This window comes from Microtus oregoni, unplaced genomic scaffold, assembly GCF_018167655.1.
Source record: "Microtus oregoni isolate MIOR12 unplaced genomic scaffold, Mior012 000008F_ref0000371, whole genome shotgun sequence".
In the NCBI taxonomy this organism is placed as follows: Eukaryota; Metazoa; Chordata; class Mammalia; order Rodentia; family Cricetidae; genus Microtus; species Microtus oregoni.
The window spans coordinates 17,058,879-17,085,784 of NW_024543067.1; the positions used below are offsets into that span (position 1 = coordinate 17,058,879).

The following is a 26,906-nucleotide window of genomic DNA, read 5'->3' on the forward strand; positions in this document are numbered from 1 at the left end:
TAACGGTTAAATCAATGGGAACTTTTTAATTCTCTCTCAGTTCTGATTAATGTTATCAGAAGTGATGGTCTCTGTCTGTTGTACAGACCTTAAGATAAAAGCAGCTTGGGAAGTCTTGCAGAATGAGAATCTGAACACTGGCAAGTGCATCTTGTCAGATTCTTACCCATGCCTTCAAATGGGAGTGGCTCTCTGTTCTCTGAGAGATAGGATGCTGTGCTTACCGATTAGAAAAAAGTGAATTTCAGTTGTCTATGGCAGTCAGAGAATATAACGTTCACAACTTTCTCTCCTTTCCTCTCCCTTCCCCTCCCTTTCTCTTCCCTCCCTTCTTCTCCTCTTCTTTTTTTCTCTTTCTGTTTTTCCTCTTTTGACCAGAATTCCCTCTCTTCTTTCTGCCTCTGGAATGCTAGGATCATAGGTGTGTGTCCATCCCTAGTCCACACACACACACACACACACACACACACACACACACACTTCACCCTATCACGATGACAAGCTGTTCTGGTGTAGAAGTAATGGGAATGAGATAATGTTGTAACTGAAAGTGATATTGCCTTTCTACTTGGACCTTCTTTTTAAGATTCCCTAGTGATGCCGCAACCGGACCAGAATCACCAGCGGCTGTTCAATAGGAACTGCTCCCCTCTTGTGGATGTGGTGGTAGACCCTCACCTTGTTCGTCACCTCCGATCGCATCAGAGAGATGGAGTCATCTTCCTCTATGAGTGTGTGATGGGAATGAGGTAGGAGAATAAATGGCAACAATTAGGTATTTTGTGAAGAATCTGATAGAATGAACCTCAAGTCTGCACCATAAATGTTAGCTGGCAGGAAAAGCAGCTTGTACTAAATGCATGCATTTTTTCCATAGTGGTGTTTGGTGGAAGCCATGTGCAGGATGTCCTGCTGAGAAGTGGGCATTCAGGAGCAGTGACCTTAAGTAGCCCCACCCCCACACTATCCATTTATTTTAGTCTTATATAAGTACTATTTTCACTTGTTTCTCATGAAAACCATGTAAGTTAGGTAGGGAAAATACCAGGTTCATTCTATGGACAGTGATAAGAATAGAGATTTACTTTCCCAGTTATATGGCTAGTAAGAGGCAGCATTAGATACGGAGTGCAAAAGATCAGCCTTTAGGTTGAAAGCTCTTTTCTCTAAACCATATGGCTTCTAAAATATACCTGTAATATAAATACATGTACATGAGCTGGGCGGTGGTGGCGCACACCTTTAATCCTAGCGCTTGGGAGGCAGAGGCAGGTGGATCTCTGAGTTCCAGGCCAGACTGGTCTACAGAGTGAGTTCCATGACAGCCAGGGCTATACAGAGAAATGCTGTCTCAACCCCCAAACAAACAAACAAATGTACATCTAATATGTTTATAGATGTGTACACACACACACACACACACACACACTCACTTTTATGCTGGGGATCGAATCCAGGGTTTGTACGTACTTGTCCAGCCCCACCAGGGCTGTCACCTAACCCTCACTTTCAAACTGAACTGCTTCTTACAGATCTAATTCCAAACTTATCCACGTTCTTTATACTTCTCTGCTCACGAAGATGCGTGCCTACAAAAAGTGTGGTTGTTGGGACGCACGGCTTCTTTGACTTGAATCTTGCAGGATCATAAGTAATCTGAAGGATGCTCATGGCCGAGTTCTGAAGAGCACTCAGGAAGGAGTAGTAAAACCTGCACTGATGTCTTCGTTCCTCTCAGAACAGAGCCCACAGAAAGTGACTCTTAATGAGCTTATTGATCCTCTTTGTATGTATGTGTGTATATTTGTATGTGTGTACATGTGTATGTGTATATATGTGTGTATGTGTGCATGTGTGTGTACATGTGTATATGTGTGTGCATGTGTATATGTGTATGTATGTGTGTGCATGTGTATATGTGTGTGCATGTGTATATGTGTATGTATGTGTGTGTGCATGTGTATATGTGTGTACATGTGTATATGTGTGCATGTGTATTTGTGTATATGTATGTGTATATATGTGTGTGCATGTGTATGTGTGTATATGTGTGTGTATATATGTGTGTGCATGTGTATGTGTGTATATGTATGTGTATATATGTGTGTATGTGTGCATATGTGTGTACATGTGTATGTGTGTGCATGTGTATGTGTGTATGTATGTGTGTGTGCATGTGTATATGTGTGTGCATGTGTATGTATGTGTGTGTGCATGTGTATATGTATGTGCATGTGTATATGTGTGTGCATGTGTATATGTGTGTGCATGTGTATATGTGTATGTATGTGTGTGTGCATGTGTAGGTGTGTGTGTATGTGCATGTGTATGTGTGTGTATGTGTGTGTACATGTGTATATGTGTGTGCATGTGTATATGTGTATGTATGTGTATGTGTGTATATATGTGCATATGTGTGTACATGTGTATATGTGTGTGCATGTGTATATGTGTATGTATGTGTGTGTGCATGTGTATGTGTGTATGTATGTGTGTGTGTGAATGCACTCGTGTGCCTGTGTACATGGGCACTAGAGGTCAATCTCAGATGTCTTTTCATAGGTACCATCTACCTTCTATCTTGAGATATGCTCTCTTACTGTCCTGGACTTGGCCTGGGGATCTGCCTGTCTCTGCTTCTACATGGTGGGATTACAAGTGTGTCCCACCATGCCTGGTTCTTTACATGGGTTGTGAGATTGAATTTAGATCTTCATTTTGCTGCAAGTGGAACCATCTCCCCAGACTTTGCTTATTAGCCCTAATTTCTAATAGAATACAATTTAACAAACTATATTGATATTTTCAGTAATAAACTTAATTCCGTTGGCCATTGTAACTTTTAAGTGTCCTGTAGCTATCTAACAGCTAAGATATAAAGCAGCCTAAGATGTATGATTTGGGAAATGCTTCCAATGACTTCATTTAAAGTTATATTAGCTGCAAGATGTCAGACTCTTACCTAAGCTGTTTTGATTGAGGACTCCATAGTCTGTCAGAGAGTGATAAGTTCTTATTGTAGAATATATTCTACACAATTTCAGCTCAGATCTTGCTGACTAAAGTTTCAATATATTTTGAATTGTTTTGATGTCTAATACTGAAATTGATTAAAAATGTGTTCAAATGTTAGTGATGAGAAACATCATGTTTTGGTAATTAGTTCACAATATATAATGGTTATAACTGTCAAAGATTCAAAACTGATAGGTTATAATCAGTTAGATGAAACACTAATCTCCAGAGTCCTTATTACCAGGTTCCTGTTCTTGATGATATCAGGGCATGAAGTATTTTCCCTTTGTGACTCAAGAAAGTATCACTCCTAACAGAGCACATGGCAGATGTGGTGCGATTCTCGCTGATCAAATGGGCTTAGGAAAAACTCTGCAATGTATCTCACTCATCTGGACCCTACAGTGTCAAGGGCCTTATGGAGGCAAGCCAGTAATAAAGAAGACGCTTATTGTCACCCCTGGAAGCTTGGTGACTAATTGGAGGAAAGAATTTCAGAAGTGGCTGGGAAGTGAGAGGATCAAGATATTCACCGTTGATCAGGTGGGGTTTTTAAAGGGTTAAGCCCTAGCCATTCTTAAGCTTTGTAGGCCAGCTTCAGCTTTAGCTCTGGAGTGTGTGCAGTTCCACAAGTCCCTGCCCAGAAATGGAGTTTTCGTTTCAGGGTGTTGTGGCGGGGTTGCCTTTGGTTCCGCAGAGTCACATGTTCAGGTGCTGACTACAGTGTGCACGTGCTCGTTTGCTTGCGGTGTGATGATGTACTGTCACGAGTTAGAAACGCAGCTGGACTCGTCTGTAATACCAGAACTGTGAAGGTCAGACAGGAGCACACACACACACACGATTCATATAATGTTTTCTGCATCATAGTTTAGTCTAGTTTACATTAAAAGTGCTCGGAACACATTAGCTTCATGGTTTAAGAGGTCGCTGAGCTGGATTACTGGGACTATGGAGTTCCTTAGGAGAGTTATCAGTGACTTGGACAGCGAGACAGGGTGTTGTTATCTTACTTACTCTTTACTCTTTTGACTTTTTGGGGGGCCCTCAACTCAGCTCCCAAATAAATCACACATGGAGGCTTATTCTTACTTATGATCTTGCCAGCTTTTCTTAACCTAAATTATTCTGACTACCTTTTACCTCTGGGCTTTTTTCTTTTTTTATCTCTGTAATTTCAGTTTCCTCCCTCTATCTCTCTGCCCGCCAGCCCCGCCTATCCATGCTCCTGCCTTACTATTGGCCGTCCAGCTCTTTGTTAGGCCATCAGGTGTTTTAGGCAGGCAAAGAACCACAGCTTCACGGAGTTAAAGAAACGCAGTGTAAACCAAAGTCACACCTGAAAATAGTGTTCCCGAACGCAGGGCAGCATGACTCTGAGCAGAGCTCAGGCCCCAGCCCAGAGACAGCATGGCAGTGACAGAAGAGGGGGTCTCTTCACATGGACACATGGCCAGGAGGCAGGGAGGGTGCGGGGGACACTGTGGACACCCCTTTGATGTAGACTCAGTAGACACTTTCCAGCTGAGATGCCCTGGCAGTATAAGGCTGCTTGCTCTAGGTTCACACAGGGACCCAGGAGGTGCCTGTCAGTATCTGAGAGGGGAGCTGATCAGAGGCTGCCTGCTAGCCCTGCATGTAGTCAGTCACCGTCCAAAATCCATTTTACAATAAAATGTTAAATATTTCATTTGTTTTACTGAATAATGAGAAAACAGAAAGGTTTTATTAATTTTTTTGTTACCATTTCAAATCAAAGTATTATAAGTCAACCTTGGGAAGTCTTCCAGGAGCTTGTGATGTTTTTAGGAGTGGGTCCTCTGGGAGTTGACTAGGATTAGATATAGTCATAAGGATGGAGGCCTGGGTTGGGATTCGTACGCTGGCCCTAAAGGAGGACAGAGCAGACCTTCCTCTCTCCATCATGTGAGCTAGGGGGCTTTTCCAGGGAAGCCAGGGAGAAGGGAGGCTTTTTGTGGTAGCACCAGGGTCCCTGGGCTGGCTGGTGCAGTTGACTGTTACATTAGGGCCAGCTATGTGGGGCTTTGTTGGTGCCAAGGAGGTTCTGTTGCTCACGGGTAGTTTTGATCCTTTGACTTAGGATGTTCATCAGTCAGTTCCCTTGCTGGTGGGATCTAAAGGAATTATGGGGGAGAAAACCCAGGAGCCCTCGGAAGGAGGAAAAGAAACAAATGACTTTGTAGAGTCAGCGTCTGGGACTGCCTGTTGTTGAAACCATCTTGGTATAGCCCAGTGGGAAAAGACAGGATGAGCTAATGGATTCTGTCTTTGGTTACTGTTTGGCAAATATGCTGCTTAGATTTGATTTCATAGTTTCTCTTTATGGTTTATTAAATATTATTTTTCTCTCTTTAGGATCATAAAGTCGAGGAATTCATCAATTCTACATTTTATTCTGTTCTTGTCATCAGTTATGAAATGTTACTTCGTTCCCTAGATCTAATTAAGACTGTAAGATTTGACCTTCTGATCTGTGATGAGGGGCATCGTTTGAAGAACAGCAGCATTAAGACAGCTGCAGCCCTCTTCAGCCTCCCTTGTGAGAAGAGAGTGATCCTGACTGGTTAGTAGTCACTCTGGGGAAGACATGATGGGGTTTTTGCCTATTGAACCTTTGCCGTTTGTAATCTGATGCTTGACATAAAAAGAAGTGGTGTTGGGGGAATTCATACGAGTAGGCCTGTGTTAATTTAATTGACCTGAATCTTCAGTCCCTGTGCAAGTTCTGCAGCCTTGTTTCTGGACCCTTTGAAGAATAAATTTAGTGGTGGCATAGTAAAGAATGTAGGTTGTTCCCATGCTTGTTCACTCCCAGTCCAGGTGGGTCTATATATGTTTTTCTTTGGGTTCCCCTTATTACTTAGTTTCTCTAGGATCATGAACTATAGGTTCGATGCTCTTTGTTTATGGCTAGAGTCCACTAATGAGTGAGTACATGCCATATTTGGTTTTTTGGGTCTGGGTTACCTCACTCAGGATAGTGTTTTCTGATTCCATCCATTTGCATGCAAAATTCAAGATACGACCAGGTCCTGCCAGCTTATTTGTCCGTGTGAGGGAAGCGTGAGGGAAGTGTGAGGGTTGAGAAAGGGACAAGAGATGCTAATATAGTCGTGAGGACATCCAGTAAACACTCAGATTCTCCCTGTGTTTATTTCTCACAGGCTTTACATACCCCAATCCAGAAAGGAGGGGGAGACAAAAGACTTCACCAAGACACAAAGAACAAAGTAATCACCTTCTCAGTGCCCAGAGCATCACGCAACCACAGCCTAGGTCAAAGTATCCTGGCAGTCAAACCTCCTGTTATAACCTTGAGGGAGCAAGAGTAGTTCTGAACTCTCTGACCTTTAGTCCACTTCTGTGGGTTCCCACAGTGAAACAGGGATGTGTTGGCATTCATGTCGTAGAGTTGTGAGGGCCAGGGGAGTGGATTCACGTAACCGGGACTCCCTGTCGTGTGGTGATCTTTTCGCGTCCCTTCCAGCTATGTTTTGTGTGTGCTGCAGTGCATAGCTTGGTGCCGGGCAGCGCTTCCGGCCTAGTGTGTTGGAAAGGTGGGCAGATCCTGCATAATACAAAAGTCTCCTTCCGTCTTGTGCTTTCAGCTTAGGCCTAACTTAAAGTCTGATAAGTAACTTCCCTCTCATACTTGCTTTCCACGTCGCCATTCTTCAGTCTGCTGTTCTGGCAGGGGAAGGAAGGAAGTTCTTCTAATAGTGCTTACCAGTCTCTCCATTTTCTGCTCAAGGTTCCACGCCCTAGCATTTTACGCTTAAAAATTTTTATTTCCATGTATATGTATATCTCTGTGAATGTATGCTGTGTGTGTATGTGGACATGGAAGCCAGGAGGGGGTATCAGTGTCCTGGAACTGAAGTTTCTGTTGGCTGGGAGCTGCCATGGTGCTGGGGACTGAATCCAGGTTCTCTGAAAGAGCCATCCCTCCACCCCACATTCCCTACTGGATTGGATGCTTCTGGAATGAACTGTGGGTGTGATATCTGTGTGATCTTGTCCTCCGTGTGTCTTTTATGCATGCCAGAGCCCCTGTGAAGCTGTAACTGGAAGAGGGAAGGACTATAAATAGCCGCTTGTTCCTTTTCTAAGTCTTCTCACAGATATAAGTATCCCATAGCCACAGAGAAGGGCCAACTCCGCCTCCTTTTTGTAGCAAGTTGGGGTAACACATTTTTAAACAATTCGGTTCTTGGGCTAGTATTAGCCATTACTAGTGGCGATATTTAAAACTATGCTGTAAAAGTGACTTTGAGCTAGGGGGTGACACTGGGTTCCCATGACCCAAGCGTTTGGAAGACAGTCAGGATGGCTCCTGAATTCAAGGCGAGCCTTCTCTACACACTGAGTTCTAGGTCAACCAGAGTTGTCAAGACTAGCCGCCCAGTACTTAGCTGTTTATGTGAGTTGACTGCTCTGACCCTTAGCCAGGTGATGAATTTGTTTGTTTTTTTTTGTTGTTTTTTTTTGTGCTGCTCCACAAAGCCATATTTAATAAAAAGAATGAGTTAATTAAAGCAGATTTTCTTCAAAATTCAGCCATCTTTTAACAACATCTATATATTAGGTACAGAGAAGATCTAATTGAGGAAAGTATAAAGATTCGATTATATAATGTTTTAATCTCAAAGAATCAGAACATTGGGTATTTATAAATAGTTTGAGTTCTGCCAACCATTACATGAGCACTTTTGAAAAATGCCTAAGTGGCCCTGATGTTAATATTATAACATTATCATATAATACTATAAAAAATACAACATATAAATTTAAATATATAATTTATAATCCTATAAAATAATTATCCTAGATGTTTTACTGTAGATTTTTAAAACTTCTACATACAGACACAGATAATAACTTGAAATATATTACTATTTTGGGAAAAATGAGTGTCCTAAAACCATGCAGCAAAAAAGTATCACTAAGTCCTGTAAATATGTTTACCTTTAGGTTTAAAAATCCACATGAACTTTCTTTAAATTTCTAGTAGTCAAAATAAAGGGAAATTTAATTAAGAAGCTGCAGGTTTTTTCTATAACAAATTCTTTTCTTTCTTTCTTTTTTTTGTGTGTGTTTGCTTTTTCTTTTTTTTAATTAATTAATTTATTTATTAAAGATTTCTGCCTCCTCCCCGCCACCGCCTCCCATTTCCCTCCCCCTCCCCCAATCAACTCCCCCTCCCTCCAGGTGATGAATTTGTAAACATCCTGTTCAGGGTACTCAAGGGGAAGGTGGGTTCAAAACACCAGCAGCCAGACTCCACAGCCTGTCCCCAGACACTCTGCTAAAACTACATGTAAAAATTCACACGACTATTGATATTTGAAGCTTTGATTTTGCTGTTCTTCCTGAGTTTTAGGGTGTTTGTTTATATTTATTGCTGTCAGGGAAGAAGGCACGAATTTCTTCAGAAACCTGTGATACAAGACAACTCTAACCTCTCATCACTTTTCCTCTCCCTAGGTACCCCCGTGCAGAATGACTTGCAAGAGTTCTTTGCATTAGTGGACTTTGTTAATCCAGGAATATTAGGCCCCTTGTCGTCCTACAGGAAAATATATGAGGAGCCCATCATTATGTCCAGAGAGCCCTCTTCTTCCAAGGTATAATTCACTTTAATGATTTTTTTAAAATGCAGTATATCTGGAAGAATCATAATTTTGGTATTCACTTACATACTGTATTTTATTAAATCTAAGGTACTTCTAGTAATAATCGATACCACTGTTCTGTGTATTATTAAAGAGAGCATCACTAAAATTGTAAAGAAAACATTGATTGTTAAAAAGTATCCTAGGTGCTGAGGCGGGACTTCTGGAATCTAGGACAGTCTGGGGTACAAAGTATGACTCTATTTAAGACACACATGTGAGTGCACACACACACACACTCTCTCTCTCTCTCTCTCTCCCCCCCACACACACACACATTCTGCCAGATGTAGTGGCACATGCCTTTAATCCCAGCACTCAGGGAGGCAGAGGCAGGAGGATTGCTGTGAGTTTGAGGCAATTCTGGTCCACATAGTGAATTCAGGATAGCCAGGGCTACATTGTGAGATCCTGTGTCCAAAAAACTACACCCCAGTGCTCCCCACCCCACCTCATCCAACGCACAACACTAAACCCTACTTTGTTATTTGTTTTTGGTGAAAGTCTCCTGACTTTGACCTGATCTACCAAATACAGTTTTATCTGATGTGAAGTGGATCAAACCGAAGGCTTCTTATATGCTAGGAAGCAGTCTAAAAATTGATCAGCATCTCCAGTGCTACATCTTGTTCTAGAGAAGTTAAATTATAAAGGTAATCTGTCAGCATATATTTTATTAAGCATTTTACACAATTCAGAATTAGTGTAAAATAATGACTTATGTGAATATTTAATAATTACATGGAAAATGTTCATGGTATAGTATATAAGAATAGTGTTAGTTACTTATTGATTTTGCTTTTGAGACAGGATTTTTTTATCTAGGCCAGACTGGCCTGGAATTCACTGTCTAGACCAGGTTGTCCATCTGCTGGGTCTATTAAGTGCTGGGATCAAAGGCAAGTGCCACCACACCCAGCCTAATATAACACACACTTTAAACACTGCAAGTAGATCAAAGGCTAAGAGGTACACACTGGAGGATCCAAGATGAGCCAGAACGAATCTTCCCTCTTTGCACCAAACTTCATTCCAGTAGCTTGAGGTTTTCCTGTGTTGTGTGCAGCATGCATGCTACAGACGTGTGTGCTCAGAGGACGCGTTCAGGAGTTTTCCTGCTGTTGTAGTTGGAGCAGCGGGGCTGCGTCCCCAGCACCCGGCCGCCCACATGGCTAGCTCTAGGTTATGCTCTGAAATAATTACACGGAAACTGTATTCTTTTAAACAACGCTTGGCCCATTTCTATCTAGCCTCTTCTAGGCTAGCTCTCGCACCTGGACTAGCCCATTTCTTTTTTTTTTTTTTTTTTTTTTTTGGTTTTTTTCGAGACAGGGTTTCTCTGTGGCTTTGGAGCCTGTCCTGGAATTAGCTCTTGTAGACCAGGCTGGTCTCGAACTCCCAGAGATCCGCCTGCCTCTGCCTCCCGAGTGCTGGGATTAAAGGCGTGCGCCACCATCGCCCGGCAAGACTAGCCCATTTCTAATAATCTGCTGTAGCCCACGAGCTGGCTTACCAGGAATGATCTTCACGTGCGTCTGCCTGGAGTGGGAGAATCATGGCAACTCTCTGACTCAGCTTCTTTCTCCCAGCCTTCCGTTCTGTTTACTCCACCCACCTAAGGGTGGGCCTATCAAATGGGCCTAGCAGTTTCTTTATTTGCTTAACCAATGAAATCAACAGATTGATATATGACACTCCCACATCACTTCCCCTTTTTCTGTTTAAACAAAAAAAGTAAGGCTTTAACTTTAACATAGTAAAATTACATATAGCAAAACAGTTATGCTACAGACGTGTGTGCTCAGAGGACGCGTTCAGGAGTTTTCCTGCATTGTGTGCAGCATGCATGCTACAGACGTGTGTGCTCAGAGGACGCGTTCAGGAGTTTTCCTGTGTTGTGTGCAGCATGCATGCTACAGCACGTGTGTGCTCAGAGGACGATGGGTTCCTGGGATTATACACGAGTCAGTGTTCTGTACCTGCTGAGCTATCTCACCAGCTCAAAGTAGCTGTTTCTGCTTGATTAAAATAGACTTTAGGTTTCTGATAGTTCTGTATAGAGCTATAGTTTCTATCTTTTCTTTAAAAGCTTTATTACATTTGTAACAAAATTTAAACTCTTAAAATGTAAGGAGAGTATTTATATATGGGAATAAATATTTATATGAAGGATATGTTTAAACTTCTCTGTCAAGTTTTTGTATGCTCAAGGGATTCTATAGAGAATTTAAGCCGGGCGCGGTGGCACACGCCTGTAGTCCCAGCTACTCGGGAGGCTGAGACAGGAGGATTGCTTGAGTCCAGGAGTTCTGGGCTGTAGTGTGCTATGCCGATCAGGTGTCCGCACTAAGTTCGGCATCAATATGGTGACCTCCTGGGAGCAGGGGACCACCAGGTTGCCTAAGGAGGGGTGAACCGGCCCAGGTCGGAAACGGAGCAGGTCAAAACTCCCGTGCTGATCAGTAGTGGGATCGCGCCTGTGAATAGCCACTGCACTCCAGCCTGGGCAACATAGCGAGACCCCGTCTCTTAAAAAAAAAAAAAGAATTTAAGCATATATTTTATTAATATTATGTTTTGACTTAAAATATACATTTATGTAATGAACAGTGTATAATGATTTTGAAAGTTTCAACAGTCTCCTGTGCTAGTAAATTAAATTCATTTATTCTTTCAGAATTTCATACCTGCATACAATGTATTTCATTCATATCACTACACACTGTTGCCCTGCCAATCCCTTGTGGATTGATGGCCCCATGCCCTTCTCTGAGTCCATGAGCACAGCCCTTATGTGTTCTCTGCAGCACAGCTGGGGCTTGGGTCCCCTCCCACAGACCATGAGCACAGCCCTTATGTGTTCTCTGCAGCCCAGCTGGGGCTTGGGTCCCCTCCCACAGACCATGAGTGCAGCCCTTATGTGTACTCCGCAGCCCGGCTGCTGTGAGCCCATGGAGTCCATGGGTGCGGTGGCCCTGTCAGGCCCAGAAGACACTGGCTCGTTCTGCTGTCCCCACCTCAAGCTGACAGTCTTTCTCCCTGGTCTTGTGAGAAGTTCCCTGAGCCTTGCTGATGATTTTTTTTTGTTATTTATTTATTTATTAAAGATTTCTGCCTCCCTGCCACCGCCTCCCATTTCCCTCCCCCTCCCCCAACCAAGTCCCCCTCCCTCGTCAGCCCGAAGAGCAATCAGGGTTCCCTGCCCTGTGGGAAGTCCAAGGACCACCCACCTCCATCCAGGTCTAGTAAGGTGAGCATCCAAACTGCCTAGGCTCCCACAAAGCCAGTACGTGCAGTAGGATCAAAAACCCATTGCCATTGATCTTGAGTTCTCAGTAGTCCTCATTGTCCACTATGTTCAGCGAGTCCGGTTTTATCCCATGCTTTTTCAGACCCAGGCCAGGTGGCCTTGGTGAGTTCCCGATAGAACATCCCCATTGTCTCAGTGTGTGGGTGCACCCCTCGCGGTCCTGAGTTCCTTGCTCGTGTTCTCTCTTTCTGCTCCTGATTTGGACCTTGAGATTTCTGTCCCGTGCTCCCATGTGGGTCTCTGTCTCTGTCTCCTTTCATCGCCTTTCATCAGGAGGATGCCTATATGTTTTTCTTTGGGTTCACCTTCTTATTTAGCTTCTCTAGGATCATGAATTATAGGCTCAATGTCCTTTATTTATGGCTAGAAACCAAATATGAGTGAGTACATCCCATGTTCCTCTTTTTGGGTCTGGCTTACCTCACTCAGGATAGTGTTTTCTATTTCCGTCCATTCTTGCTGATGATTTTTTTTTTTTTTTTTTTTTTTTTTTTTTTTTTTTTTTTGGTTTTTCGAGACAGGGTTTCTCTGTGGCTTTGGAGCCTGTCCTGGAACTAGCTCTGTAGACCAGGCTGGTCTCGAACTCACAGAGATCCGCCTACCTCTGCCTCCCGAGTGCTGGGATTAAAGGCGTGCGCCACCATCGCCCGGCTTCTTGCTGATGATTTTAAAGATGTGTATCATACAACTGTCATATGAAGGCTTAATGATATATTCTATATCACACACACACGAGCATAATTGTCATAAACAGTGTATAAAGCTCCCTTTCATAAGCCTAGAGTGTGTAAGAGAGACTGGTATCATCTTTCTGAGATGTTTCCTCATGAGTTGTTGGTCAAAGGTGTCTGGAAATCCCCCCCAAATATTGGTTATTGCTATTGCTCTTGGTTGTCCATCAGAACTTGATGTTAAGACCCTATGTCTAGGATAAGACCACACTCTTTGATCACAGGACATGGAGAAATGGAGTTGTCCCTGACCAGGAAGCTTTCCTTGTACTGAAAGGTTCTGTGCAGACTCCTGGGAGAGGAAGAGTCAAAAGTCTTATTTGTTGTGATTCCTGTGGTTACAGTAACAACTGGTGCGCAGGATCTCATGGATGCAGGAGCAGCATAGACCTGGCAGCAGTTACCGGGTGCTTGCTGATGTAAGGCCTGTTCTACAGGAGGAAATACATGCCTGGCATTGTAAATGGGGCCAAGAGCCTCTCCTTGGGAGCTCAGAGACTCCAAGTGTTATTCTGCTAAGTGGACATAGTATCTAACTTTCTTCTGTTCTTTTTTTCTTTTCTTTTCTTTTAAATTGATTTTATTGAGCTCCACATTTTACTCTGCTCCCCTCCCTGCCTCTCCCCTTCCTTTCAACCTTCTCTCATGGTCCCCATGCTCCCAATTTACTCAGGAGATCTTGTCTTTTTCTACTTCGCCTGTAGATTAGATCCATGTATGTCTCTCTTAGGGTCCTCTTTGCTGTCTAGGTTCTCCGGGATTGTGATTTATAGGCTGGTTTTCTTTGCTTTATGTTTAAGAATCACTTATGAGTGAGTACCTTTCTTCTGCTCTTATCTTTATACCGTAGATTAGTACAGCTCCCAATCCTCAGAGAAGTTTATTTGTACAGTGGCTAGTAATTAACACAGAAACTCACAGCTGGTGAGAGTTCAAAGAATACATGTCTGTGGAGTACTCAGTCACAAATGGGACGTTTATATCACACAGCCCCCTGCAAGGCTCAAGAACTGTTGCAGAAGAGAGAATGGGAAGAGCATAGGAGCCAGATGCCAGAGAGGATCAGAGCAAAACACTGTTGTGCCAGTGGCTACAGCAGCCTTGGTTTCTATCCAAGATCAGTTCGGTCAGATTCCATTTTGGAGGGGCCCTTGAGCCTCCACTTCTAGCTGAGAAGCTAATGACAGTTGGTGGCTTCTGGGAGAGCAACAGTCAGTTTCCTTTAAGAATGTGGCCTCTAGCAAGTCCACCATGCTCCAGTAGATGGCCCACAAAAATGAGTATGTGGATAGAAAACTGAAGTTGGTGGGTGCTTAGCCACTGTTCTGTTGCTATGAAGCACACTATGACCATGGCAGTTTGTTTGTTTGTTTATTTTGTATACAATATTCTGTCTGTGTGTATGCCTGCAGTCCAGAAGAGGGCACCAGACCCTATTACACATGGTTGTGAGCCACCATGTGGTTACTGGGAATTGAACTCAGGACCTTTGGAAGAGCAGGCAATGCTCTTAACCTCTGAACCATCTCTCCAGCCCTGACCATGGCAGTTCTTATAAAAGACAACATTTAATTGGGGGCTGCCTTACAGTTTCAGAGGCTTAGTCATTATCATCATATCAAATCAGGAGCATGGCATCAGGCATGACAGTCATGGTATTGGAGAAGATGAGAGCTGCATCCTTATCCACAGGTGGGGGGGGAGGGGAGAGAGAGAGAGGACAGAGAGAGACAGAGAGAGAGACAGAGAGACAGAGAGAGACACACACACACAGAGAGAGGACAGAGAGAGAGAGAGACAGAGAAAGAGAGACAGAGAGAGAGAGGCAGAGAGGACAGACAGACAGAGACAGACAGAGACAGAGAGAGACAGAGACAGAGAGAGAGACAGAGTCAGAGAGAGAGAGGACAGACAGACAGAGAGACAGAGAGAGACAGAGACAGAGAGAGACAGAGACAGAGAGAGAGACAGACAGACACTGGGCCTAGTGTGGACTTTTAAAACCTCAAAGCTGATCCCCGTGACCATTTCCTCCAACAAGGCCACACCTCCTAACCTTTAACCCTTTCAAATAGTGCCACCCCCGGCGACTAAACATTTAAATACTAAGCCTTCAGCGGCCATTCGTATTCCTGCCTCCACAGTGGTTCATAAAAAACGTTTAGGAAGTTGGGAGCTATGAGGACTTGGGGTTCATCTGGGAGGAGATGGAGAGAGGAGTAGGGGGAGAAGAATATGATAAAAATACACCGTATGTGTGTGTGAAAGTCTCAAAGAATTAATAAAAGGTATATATTTTTGAAAGATTGTGATGGGTTTTTGCTTGGTTTCCTCCAGGGCTAGTACTTAAACAGAGGGCCCTGCGTATATTCTGCTATTGATTAGACTACCACTATGGTGGTTGCGCTTTCTGTCCCGTACCTGCATTTCATTTCTGGGGGAGGAAGGTCCCATGTGGCTTGTAATCTCAGTACTCTGGAGGTAGGGCCGGAAATCTGTGCTATGCGGGGAGTCTCAGGCTAGCCTCAGCTATGTAGTGGACTTTGTCTCAAAAGCCACCCTTTTCTCCCCATAAAATGTGATGGAAATAATTGATCTGGTTTAACATTATATAATATTTAATGCTCACTTTAACCATAACAACAGGCATTTTTTTGCATACCACTTTTTAAGTCTGCTCTTTTTTCCCCACAGGAAGAAAAAGAGTTAGGAGAGAGAAGAGCAGCTGAACTCACTGGCCTCACTGGCCTTTTTATCCTCAGAAGAACTCAGGAAGTCATCAATAAGTACCTTCCCCCTAAGATAGAGAGCGTTGTCTTTTGCCGCCCAGGGGCACTTCAGGTTGAACTCTACCGGGAGCTGCTGAGCTCTCAGTCCATCAGGTTCTGTCTCCAAGGACTGTCAGAAAATCACCTCGTCTGCATAGGGGCCCTAAAGAAACTGTGCAATCACCCTTGCCTTTTGTTCCGCCCTGTAAAGGTATGTCATATGCATGGAAACGCAGGCCTGAGATGAGGGCAGTGTGGCATGGGAGTGCCAGGAGGCCGACTGTGCTCAGCCCTGGCATTTGTGAAGGTTTCATATGCTCAGTAGCCGCTCCTGTGTCTCAGCCTTTGCCACGGTCTTGCCTTTCGTAGGTTTTGTGTGATACTAACAAATACTGAACTTAACTATTAAAATAATTTATTTTTCTTTTTATAAAAGTAAGACATGACTTTTACATAAAATTTGGAAAATTCAGAAAATTCACAAAAAGAAAATAAACAAAATTGGTATGGTGTGCACACCTGTAATACACACAATGTGGGAGGCAGAGGCAGGAGGATTGCTTTGATTTTGGGATCAGCCTGGGCTACAGAGTAAGACTCTATTGCAGAACATAAACAAAACAAAAATAATGTTATACTCTCCACCCTGAGAAAACCACATTTTGGTATTATTAATAGTACTAGCTGATAGTTGTTAATACCGAGAATAAACTGCTCTTCTGGTTTTATTTTGTTTATTCTTCATAACTATTTGGAATAAATGCTTACTGTCTTCCCTTTTCTGTTAAGGGGATTTTCTTGCTGTTTAGCCAAGGCTGGCATTGCATCCCAGGCCCTAGTGATTCTCCCACTTCAGCTGGCACAGTGGCTGCTGTTTAGCCATGGCTGGCATTGTATCAGAGACCCTAGTGACTCTCCCGCTTCAGCCGGCGGAATGGCCGGGCCCAGAAGCACCTGCTACTGTGCTCAGCTCCCGTCCCTATTCCAGTATGGCCAGTTTTCCACAGAGAAAAGGAAAACAGGCACTCAGAGATATTTATGTATAATCTTATTCTAGAACATTTCCCAGATTAGATTCCTTTTATAGGTGTGAATTTGGATGATGATGTAGTTGAGCCAACTGTTTGCATATTTAATGACTGTAAGGCAGTCTGCAGCATGGCAAGGATTTCGGAGATTAGGGCTGGTCCCTTACAGTTATACCCGTAGTTCTTTTGCTCTGAGAGCATCTCCTGCAGCTCAGGTTGGCCTTGATTTCATGTGTAGCTGAGCAGGACCCTAGATCCTGGCTCTGATAGCCTTTGTTTCCCAGCAGCTGGGTGATGGCCATGCACCACTGCTCCCTGCTCTTCCTTTGGAACTTTGGCAAATTTGGGACTTAAGTTGTATCTGTGAGCATTGGTTTTCTTATCTGGAATGCGGAGCTAATAATTAGCTCATTGTGACATTTTAACAAGAAATCATAGGAAGAACCTAGCAGAACGCCTGGTTAAAGAAGTTGTACAGTAATCACTAATGATATTTCCATCTCACCCAGGAAAACTTTTATTCAGTTCTTTATACAGTAACTCAAAATATGTTCCCCAATAAAAACCTTTCTAAACAATACTTTGGGCACTAACTTATATATGAGATCATTAATTATATACTTAAAAAATGGAGTGTTCTCACAGAATTTTCCATGTTCATCCTATGGGGGTCCTATTTCCTTAATTTGTCATAGAAGTGAGCTTTAGGTAATTCTGCAGAAGGCTGGGTTATAATAATTTATTAAGCAAATTTTAAGAAACAGATTCTATATACAGTGGTAAACATGAAATTGTTTGGGCCTGATGCCCAGGTAAGAATAGAAGCCAAAAACTTTTCCTTAAAAGGAAGAAATTATGATGGCTTAGAATATATTACTTAATTTAGAAAGTTTTTGCATATTCTGTGTGTGTGTGTGTGTGTGTGTGTGTGTATGTGGTATATAAATGTGTGTGTCTACCCCGTACAAACTTTTTATGGTGTAACCATATTCAAATATTTAAACTAAACCCTGGGTCAAGACCTCTTCAGATTATAGGCATCTTATGTAGATCTAACCTGATATAAGTTCTTCAAGTAGTATAGATATTCAGTCAAATGACTTGACCTAAGTATATTTTGGGTGCATGTGTGAATAGTCAAATTACAATTAAATATGCCCAGAAAGATTTGTCTAGTACAAAAATTAGGGTATAGCATGCATGGGCATAAGGGGAGTTAAACATGTGTGTAGCAATTACTCAGTGAAATAAGGTCCAGGATGGACCAGTGTGGGAAAAGGACTGGGCAGGCCTGGCAGCCACGTCTTTAATCTCTAAGTTCTGTCTACTTAGGGAGTTGCAGGCCAGACGGTCTGTAAGCTGAGACCCTGAGAGAAGAAAGGGCTCTGAGTCAGCACACGGCCTTCTGTAGAATTGCGATAACAGCAGAGAGAGGAAGCTTTCCAGGCAGACAGAGGTGCGGTCTGAACACGGTTTCAGAGGAAGGGGGAGGAGACCTGCCACCCCTGAGCATTTAGCCTAAAGGGGATTGTCATTGAGTCACTTTCATCTCGTCTTGTGTGTTTCTGTGCCAACCAGACATCTTTAGGGAAGAATTTCAGAGGTGCTTGGAATAAAGTAACCAGAGTCTATTAGTAAAATAGAGTCCTGGGTTCAATATCAGCATACCCCCACCCCAAATCCTGGGATTATAAGCAAAATGTGTTATAAGATAAAATTTAAAATTTTAGCTTATTGATGACATCATTCTCTTCCTTCCTTCCTTCCTTCCTTCCTTCTTTCCTTCCTTTTCTTTTCTTTTTTCTTTTTTTTGTTTTTTTTAAGGCAGGGTTTCTCTGTAGCTTTGGTGCTTGTCCTAGAATTAGCTCTTGCAGACCAGGCTGAACTCGAGCTCACAGAGATCTGCCTGTCTCTGCCTCCTGAGTGCTGGGATTAAAGGTATGTGCCACCACCGCCCGGTGACGTCATTGCTCTTATGAAGAAACTGATATGACTCATGGCTCAGGCAACTGTTGTGCTTGTTTGAGTTTGTCATCTGGCAGATGCTGTGAGCCACCTACAAATCAAGGGAAAATGTGATAGGGAGGAAAGGGGACAGTGATAGGGAGTAAGAAGAATTGATAGGAGGGGTCAGGGTTTGGGAAGGGCCAAGAACTTTGCGGGAGGCATGGCTGCTTCCAAAATGGTAATTATGACCTGGAAAGATTGACCTCACGGTTAGCTGGGCTACCTCCTTAATAAAGCAGCAGCCATGAGCCAGTGTTAACTCCCATTTGAACAGGGAAAAGAATGTAGCTCAAGCAGTGAAGAAAATGAAGAGAGGAACCTATGCCAAGGCTTGCTGACTGTGTTCCCGGCCGGCTACGACCCTCTCCAGTTCTCTGAGAACGAGTCTGGGAAACTGCAGGTGCTGGGGAAGCTCCTGGCGGCCATCCATGAACTTCGTCCCACTGAAAAGTAAGCCCTGCACCAGCCCCGTGTTACTGTCACCGTGCCCTGCCTCTGCAGTCCCTGCCTTGGGTTACTTTTGCCGGTCACCCTCTCACGTGGAGGTGAGACCTAGGGTTCTGTGTACCTGATACTCTGAGCTCCTTCCTTTCCAGGAGCCTCTGCAGGGTTTAAGGCAGGAACTAGGGAGATGGCTCGTGGTTAAGAGTCCATCCTGTACACAACTCGGTGGCTAACAGCTGCTCCTAACTCTGTCTGCCATTGCTGCTCCTTCTGTCATATTGGTGTTGCTATTTTCCTTTAACTCAAAAACAAAAGAACAAAATACTGCCTTAAAATGTTATGTAACGAAGTTTTGTTTTTGGTTGACAGAGTGGTTTTGGTGTCCAACTACAGACAAACCCTGAATATTCTAGAAGATGTATGCAGGCGTCATGGATATGCTTGTGCAAGACTTGATGGCCAGACACCAGTGTCTCAAAGGCAGCAGATTGTTGATCGTTTCAACAGTAAATACTCTACTGATTTTATTTTTTTATTAAGTTCCAAAGCTGGTGGTGTGGGACTTAATCTTATTGGAGGATCTCACTTAATTCTCTATGATATTGACTGGAACCCAGCTACTGACATCCAGGTAGGAATGTTTATGCATCAAGTCTACACTGTGAATGCCTAGGAAATCAAGTGATGCGTAAATAGTTGTTGGGTATGGGGCTCTTCTTTTGTGTCAGGCACCTGCTGACTGTTCTCCGTTTGCCATCTCCTTAATTCTCGCAACATGTCCACGTGTGCATGTATGAAGCCCATGTTTTCTGTATGAAGAAATGGAAGCTTGTTATTCAACCTGAGAGTTCACAACCAGGCTTCATGTCACATTGTGCAACAGGCTTGCAGGGTGTTTGTGACCCTTGGGCCATTTGTGTAGACTGCAGTAAGTCTGCAGCATTGACTTTAGGAAACTGAAGAAGACCAAGGTTTTCCTCAGCACACAGTCTACTTTGGTGTATTTTGAGGTTTTCGGCATATAGATTTTTCTCCTAGTTGGTATTTTCATCATGGGATGCTAAGACAGCCCTGAGTTCAGAGGGTTGAGGAGGCAGCTTACTCACAGTTACAGTTTTACAAGAACACGAAGATCAGCAGATGCATGAGGAGTCCACGAGGGACCAGATATACGCTCCGCGCATCCCTCCCGGCAGAGCTGTCTGAACGGCACTGGTGAGCAGGCACCAAGGTTTGCCGTTCAGGGTCTTTGCTGGGAATTGGTTCTGTGGACGTGGACGTGCCTCCAGGACGGTCTGATGGATTTATTCAGTCCCTCCAGAGTCAGTCAGATCATACCACGTGAAGTGTGATATTTCATACAAGGGAAGTTGAAGGATGTTTGGAGAAATGAAAACCGCACTAACTACAGACTTAAGTTTCAGCAGGAGAGAAAAGAATTGAGGGAAAGTGAATAACCCTGACTTCAGGATCCAGGCTGCCTGTCACAGAGAAAACAGGCATTTTCTTGGTTCTTTAAGTGGCCTCTGGTTTGTTGGTGTTGGGGGTGATACTCTTTGAAATCTTACCTCACAAATTAAGGGATTTTTTTCGTAAGCTTTATATCAGCAGACAGTTTGTGGTAGAGATTGATGGCTGAGCTTGCCGATGTTGTCCTGTGCCTGGTGAGGGTGAGGGACAGCCACACGCTTCATTGTTAGTGAGAGGAACGCAGCAGCAGGCGTCATGGACTAAGGACATGAGGGCCTAGATCTCTTGGCCCCATGCGTGTTGCCGTCACTCTTCAGCGAGAGCCATTTTTGGGGGAGTGCAGAAGGTTAAACACCAGCCCTTTACTGCACAGTGTCATTGTCAGCACCTAAAGCCCAAAGCGGTCACAGATGCCCTTTGGGATTTGCAAGGGTGAATTATTAGTCGCCTAGTCCCGCCGTGCCCAGGCTGTACTTGGTTTTTTGCATCTTGGCTGCCATGTTTTATCAGAATACCCATCTCACTGCTGCATGGTACTCCTGTAGCTACTTCACATGCCTCCGTGCAAGCTCAACCTCCCTCGCTGAACCCAGGGCGAAGATGTACAGAGGGCCAGTACATGCAATGGTGTGTGTGTGTGTGTGTGTGTGTGTGCAGGTCGGAGGACAGTGCATGCGATGGTGTATGTGCAGGCCGGAGGACAGTGCATGCATGCAGTGGTGTCTGTGCAGGCCAGAGGACAGCTGCAGGAGCTGTTCTCCCTTACACTGTAGGTTCTGGGCCTCAAACTGGGATTGTCAAGCTGGTGCTTTTACCTGTTGAGCATGCTGGCATCCTTTTTTTTTTTTTTTGAGCTTTAGTGAAATTCAGACTTCCGTATGGTAAATATAATCCTGAAATTTGCTCATGTGCAAGGGCCATGAGTTTCTGCTGTACTCAGAACTCTTGTTTTGTCTAGGCTATGTCCAGAGTATGGCGAGATGGGCAGAAACACCCTGTGCATATCTACAGACTCCTGACTACAGGTAAAGAGCTTTCATGTGACAAGATGTATCTCCTTAGAGTTTTCCTTTTGTTAGCTTGTGCTTCGGTATCTGGAATGTATTCTTTCGTCAGATAATAAGTAGTAGATTGTTTTATCCGTCACAAACAGTAGATGCCAGAAAGGAACCTCATGGGTGTTTGCTCCCCAGGTACAATCGAGGAAAAGATCTACCAAAGGCAGATCAGTAAGCAAGGTCTCTCGGGGGCGGTTGTCGACCTGACCAGGTCATCTGAACACATCCAGTTCTCGGTAGAGGAGCTTAAAGACTTGTTCACGCTACACGAAGATTCACCGTGTGTGACCCATGACCTGCTTGGCTGTGAGTGTGGAGGCGGAAAGGGTCCCACTGGTGAGTTGTGTTGGTTTCCTCAGGCAGCCAGATTGTCTCTGGAAACCTTTAGGGTTTCCTGTCTCTGGGGCTGGGGGGCGGGTGCTAGAGAAGTGTTCAATAGAACTTTGTTCTCCTCTTGCTTTCATCTCTGACTCTGTTGTTGAAGAAATTAACTTAGGTAGCAAATATGCCTGGTAGGGTGGCTTCAGAGTAAGGAAAACATTTTACATTTTATTACAATGCCATAAAAATCCTGTGCTTAGTGGAATTACCTATTGTTTGTTTAAGTCATGTAAGATTTGCTTATAACGGGGCCAGATTTTAAGAGGCGCTCAGAAGAAGCGGCCGTACTCCTCATATATTCTTCAGTTATAATTCAATTATAATGATATATATTTATTAGGAGGTAGATTATTTTACTGTTTTAGGTTTTGAGACAGGGTCTTACTATGTAGCTCTGGCTGATCTAAAGTTTGTTATGCAGACCAGGCTGACCTTTATTTTCCAGGGATCCTCCTGCCTTAGGGATAGATGTAAAACTTCAGATAAATGTTTTCATTTTTCTCTTTATGGCCATTTGATCTTATTATGTACTTTTTTCTTTTTGGTTTATTTCATAAAACCTTTTCTTTTCTTTTCTTTTTCTTTTTTTTTAAAAGTCAAGTTCTTGGGCTGGAGAGATGGCTCAGCGGTTAAGAGCGTTGCCTGCTCTTCCAAAGGTCCTGAGTTCAATTCCCAGCAACCACATGGTGGCTCACAACCATCTGTAATGGGGTCTGGTGCCCTCTTCTGGCCTGCAGACATACACATGGGCAGAATATTGTATATATAATAAATAAATAAATATTAAAAAAAAGTCAAGTTCTTGTTATATAGCCTGGGGTAACCTCAGATTCCCCCTTATAGCCCAGGCTAGCCTGGAATATAACATCTTCTGGCCCCAATCTTCCAAGTGCTAAGGTTATAGGTGTGCACTGCCATGTCTGTCTTTTCCTGGTATTTGTTTGCTTATTTATATTTGTTACGGTAGTTAGGGATTCACCCCAGGACCTCACAGATGCTAGGAAAGCTTCTCTTTCTGAGCTAGATCAATAACCTTTTTAGTTTTTATTGTGAAGTATCATCTCACCAAGTTGCCAAGGCTAGCCTTGAACTTGCAATGCTGTCTCAGCTTCCCAATTGATATTTAGACCTGATCTACTAGGCTTGGGCTTCTGTTTTAATATATTTAATGTAATGCTCTTTTTCTCTTTTTTTCAGTTGAACTCTTGGCTTAATGATTTCTTTCTTTCTTCCTTCCTTTCTTTCTTTCTTTCTTTCTTTCTTTCTTTCTTTCTTTCCTCTCTCTCTCCCTCCCTTCCCCCTCCTTCACCCCCCCCCCCCCCCGCTGTCCTAGAACTCAGAGATCTGCCTGCCTCTGCCTCTGGAGTGCTTGGATAAATTTGTATGCCACCACTGCTCATGTTGCCCAGCATGGCTTACTGACTTTCAAACTTATTTTCTAAAATGATTTTTAACCCTTTAAATTTTCTTCTATGCCAAACCCCATAAATTTAATGTGTAGTCTTCTCATCATCCAGTTTAACATATTTCATATTACCTATTGTTATTTCTTCTTTACTCATGATTTATTTTGAAATATTCTTTCAGTCCTAAACACTGTACACATGAGCTGTACTAAGTGGACTCAGCAGGTTGTGTGTGTGTGCGACAGTAGTTATTGTAGAAGATGTGTAAGTTTCCAGGGGATGAGTGGGGTGAGAGCAGTTGGAGGTGTGTAAATGATGTAAATATGATAAACTCACCGTAAGTTTTTAGAAATAGCAATATGCTGGGTGAAGGTGGGTCCCTTCCCCTCAGCTGCGTTATCCTCTGTTATATGAAAATATCATAGTTTACCCGCCACACTACAGATGTGTAATTAGTTATAGACTTATAACTTACACACTGTTTTCATATAGTCAAGTGTGTCAGGGAACTTATCAGTGTCCCTAGGTGGCTCACGGCTGTCTGTCATCCCAGCTGTAGGGTGTGACCTGCACACACATGCACATGCCCATGTGCAGATCCACAAACCATGTAATAAGAAAGAATACAAAAATCCTAAAGACTCTTACTTGATGGGTTCCTCAGCAGTTTCATGACCCTTCTCATAGCAATCCATTTTCCAGTCTTTTAGTGTGCTTGCTGCTGCAAACATTTATGAATAAGTTCTGGCCCAGATTTGCTTTTATAAACCTGTCTGACCTTTTAGACATTTATTTATTGGTGCTGGACATTTATTTATTGGTGCTAGAGATAGAACCAAGGATCTTATGTACCGAAGCCCAGGGCTCACAAGTGACTCCACCTTCGACTCTCTCCCATAGGGCTTAGATAACAGACTGTGGACTGACGAGCCTTTCTTTGTGACATTATTCATTTGGTGTGTGCCAGAGGCTGGGTACTCACTGAGTGCACAGTAACTGCCTATCAGTGTTTGTAAACAGGGTGACTGTTTTAGCTGAATGTGTGGTTGGATGTGACATCAGATGACCCACTGTGCGGTGGGCACATGCTGTCCTAAGGTGTCTCGTTGTTCCCTTATTTCAGATGATGCACTTGACGCCCCTGTCACCTCCAGACAGTGTCAGCTCGGCCCTCAGCACCAGAAGTCCCGTTCCCTGAGACCTTTGTCCATGTTGCAGCTGAAGCAGTGGCAGCATTTTTCTGGAGACAATTTAAATCTTACAGACCCATTTCTGGAAAGGATAAGGGAAAATGCATCATTCTTTTTTCAGAATGTAACCAACCAGGCTCCTACCGTGCAATGAAGGACTACTTCGTAACGTTCCTTTGCTACCCTTAAAATTTCATAAAATTTTGAAAGTTGGCAAAATTATTTGAATTATAATATATTATTTGAATTATAACAGTGAACTTTGTTTCAAATATGCCAATTTAAATACAGTAAAAGCTGAATTGTTTGTTTCCTCGTGTGTATCCTTCAGTGTTGACAGTGAGACTTTGGTGATGCACTGTCTCATCCGTCCATGGTGAGTCCGGCATTGGTGCGCTTCCCCTGGGCACACTTTCCACCATGTCTGTGTAGTTCATTAGCACATTGCTGATGGGGTTTAGGGCTTTTTGCTGTTTAATTTTTGTGGTTCTTTGTGTATCCTGGACACTCACTGCCTGATGACAAGTTGGCAAAGATTCCCTCCTTTAAGCTGTCTCTTCTCTCTGAAGATGGTGTCCTCTGCTGCACATGCGGGCTTTGTCGTTGGTGCTTTTAGAAATGGAGACTAAGGAAGGGAAGGCACACGAGGAATGGGAGTGGGCCATAGAACTGGGAAAAGCGCGTGCGGAGGAGCCCAGCGGGGCTGTAGACCTGGGCTCGTGTCAGGGAGCTGAGCGCATGCCGTGCCCTAGAGCTGCTAAACGCGTTTCCTGGGGAGGAAGCTCCTGCCCATGCCCCGGTTATGAAGGGTCTGTGCTCTCCTTTAGCAGTTTACAAACTCCAGGTTTTGATCTTAAATAGATTTTGTGCGTGGAAACCCAGTTTCCCCAGCACCATTGCTAAAACAGCTTGTCTTTTCTCTGCAGTTTTGATAGTTTTACCAAAGAATTGGAAAGCTGTAACTACAGGTTTATTTCTGGGTCTGATCTTCAGTCTGGTTCACCGTGGTTCTGTTGTTTTTACTGTGGTTGTGTAATACGCTTGAAGATCATTTATTATGGTGAGGACAGCTTTAGCTGTTTGGGGCCCTTTGTGCTTCTAGATATACTGAGATTCTTTCTCCTGGTTCTGTGAAGCATGTCATTGGATTTTAATGAGATTTCATTTAATCTGCAGATTGCTTTAGGTAATATAAGCATTTTTACAATATTAATTCTACCAACACATGGGCTGCCTTTCCGTCTTCTAGTATGCTCTTCAATTTAATTTTTTCAGTGCCTTGAAGAAGCCTGAGCTAATGGGCCAATCAGTTTATAACTAATGTAGACTTCTGTGTGATTTCTTTGGGGCTGAACGGCTGTAGGACTGGGTTGGACAGAAACCCCAACAAGAGAAGAAAGATGGATGCCCCAACGGTACAGAAAAACTTTGGGTGACTGTCCAGGCAGTGAGATGTCTTGTCAATTCTGGAGCTTTGGAAGTTGCTGACAATGTACTTCCTGTTTACTTAGGTAATATCATATCCTTCTGAAGTCTTTGATGGAGTTGAAGAACTTATAGTTATAGTTTTCATTAGTTATGATAAAAGATAAAGTATATATAAATATTGTAACTGTAATTCTTGTTTGAAACCTACTATGTTAAAGTTAAAACCTTCCTTTTTATTTAAACAGAAAAGGGGAGGTGATGTGGGAAGCCCCTCTGAGTGCTGTGATTACCATTAATGAATAAAGAAACTGCTTTGGACCTATAGGTAGGCAAGGAAAGCTAGGCTGTATGCTGGGAGGAAGAAGGCAGAGTTGGAGAGAAGCCATGGAGCTGCTAGAGACACTCTCAGAATCAAGGAAGATTGTGATGGTTTGAATAGGATTGGCCCTTAGAGATTCATGTGTTTGAGTGCTTGGCCCACAGGGAGTGGAACTCTCGGGGAGGTGCAGCCTTGGTGGAGGAAGTGTGTCTCTGTAGAGGCGGGCTTGGAGGTCTCATGTGCTCAAGATTCACCCAGTGTAAGACACGGTTGCTTGTGCTGCCTGCAGATCAAAATGTAGAACTCTCAGCTCTTTCTCTACCACCATGTCTGCCTGCACACCACCATGCTTCTCGTTGTGACAATAATGGACTAAACCTCTGAACTGTAAGCCAGCCCCAATGAAATGCTTTCCTTTATAAGTGTTGCTGTGGTCATGGTGTCTCTTTATAGCAATAAAAACCCTAATGAAGACAAAGACTTTGGACCTTGGTACACCAGGTTCAGACTCACTTCTCCCAGATGTTGAGAGGCCCTGCTAACATCTGGGCTGCATCTATAGAACATACTCTCTCTTCTCCTAGCCATCGACTCTGCTGTGAAGCACTGAACACATTTCCCTCTTAACTGCTGACTTGCTTTGCCCTCTTCCCACTCG

The 26,906-nt window shown here is 43.5% G+C and overlaps 1 protein-coding gene across 2 annotated transcripts in view; it reads left to right on the plus strand.

The window, feature by feature from the left end:
- The window catches only part of Rad54b (RAD54 homolog B), a 63,692-nt gene extending 38,899 nt beyond the window's left edge, over positions 1 to 24,793 (plus strand). For both annotated transcript variants that reach the window (XM_041657806.1, XM_041657805.1), the window contains 10 exons: positions 587 to 749; positions 3,333 to 3,558; positions 5,392 to 5,599; positions 8,521 to 8,660; positions 15,444 to 15,728; positions 18,827 to 19,002; positions 19,366 to 19,627; positions 21,425 to 21,491; positions 21,660 to 21,860; positions 24,435 to 24,793. In XM_041657806.1, coding sequence (XP_041513740.1) covers positions 587 to 749; positions 3,333 to 3,558; positions 5,392 to 5,599; positions 8,521 to 8,660; positions 15,444 to 15,728; positions 18,827 to 19,002; positions 19,366 to 19,627; positions 21,425 to 21,491; positions 21,660 to 21,860; positions 24,435 to 24,655 — 1,949 coding nt within the window. In that variant the 3' untranslated portion in view covers positions 24,656 to 24,793. The remainder of the gene's footprint in view (positions 1 to 586; positions 750 to 3,332; positions 3,559 to 5,391; positions 5,600 to 8,520; positions 8,661 to 15,443; positions 15,729 to 18,826; positions 19,003 to 19,365; positions 19,628 to 21,424; positions 21,492 to 21,659; positions 21,861 to 24,434) is intronic.
- The last annotated feature ends 2,113 nt before the right edge of the window (positions 24,794 to 26,906 follow it).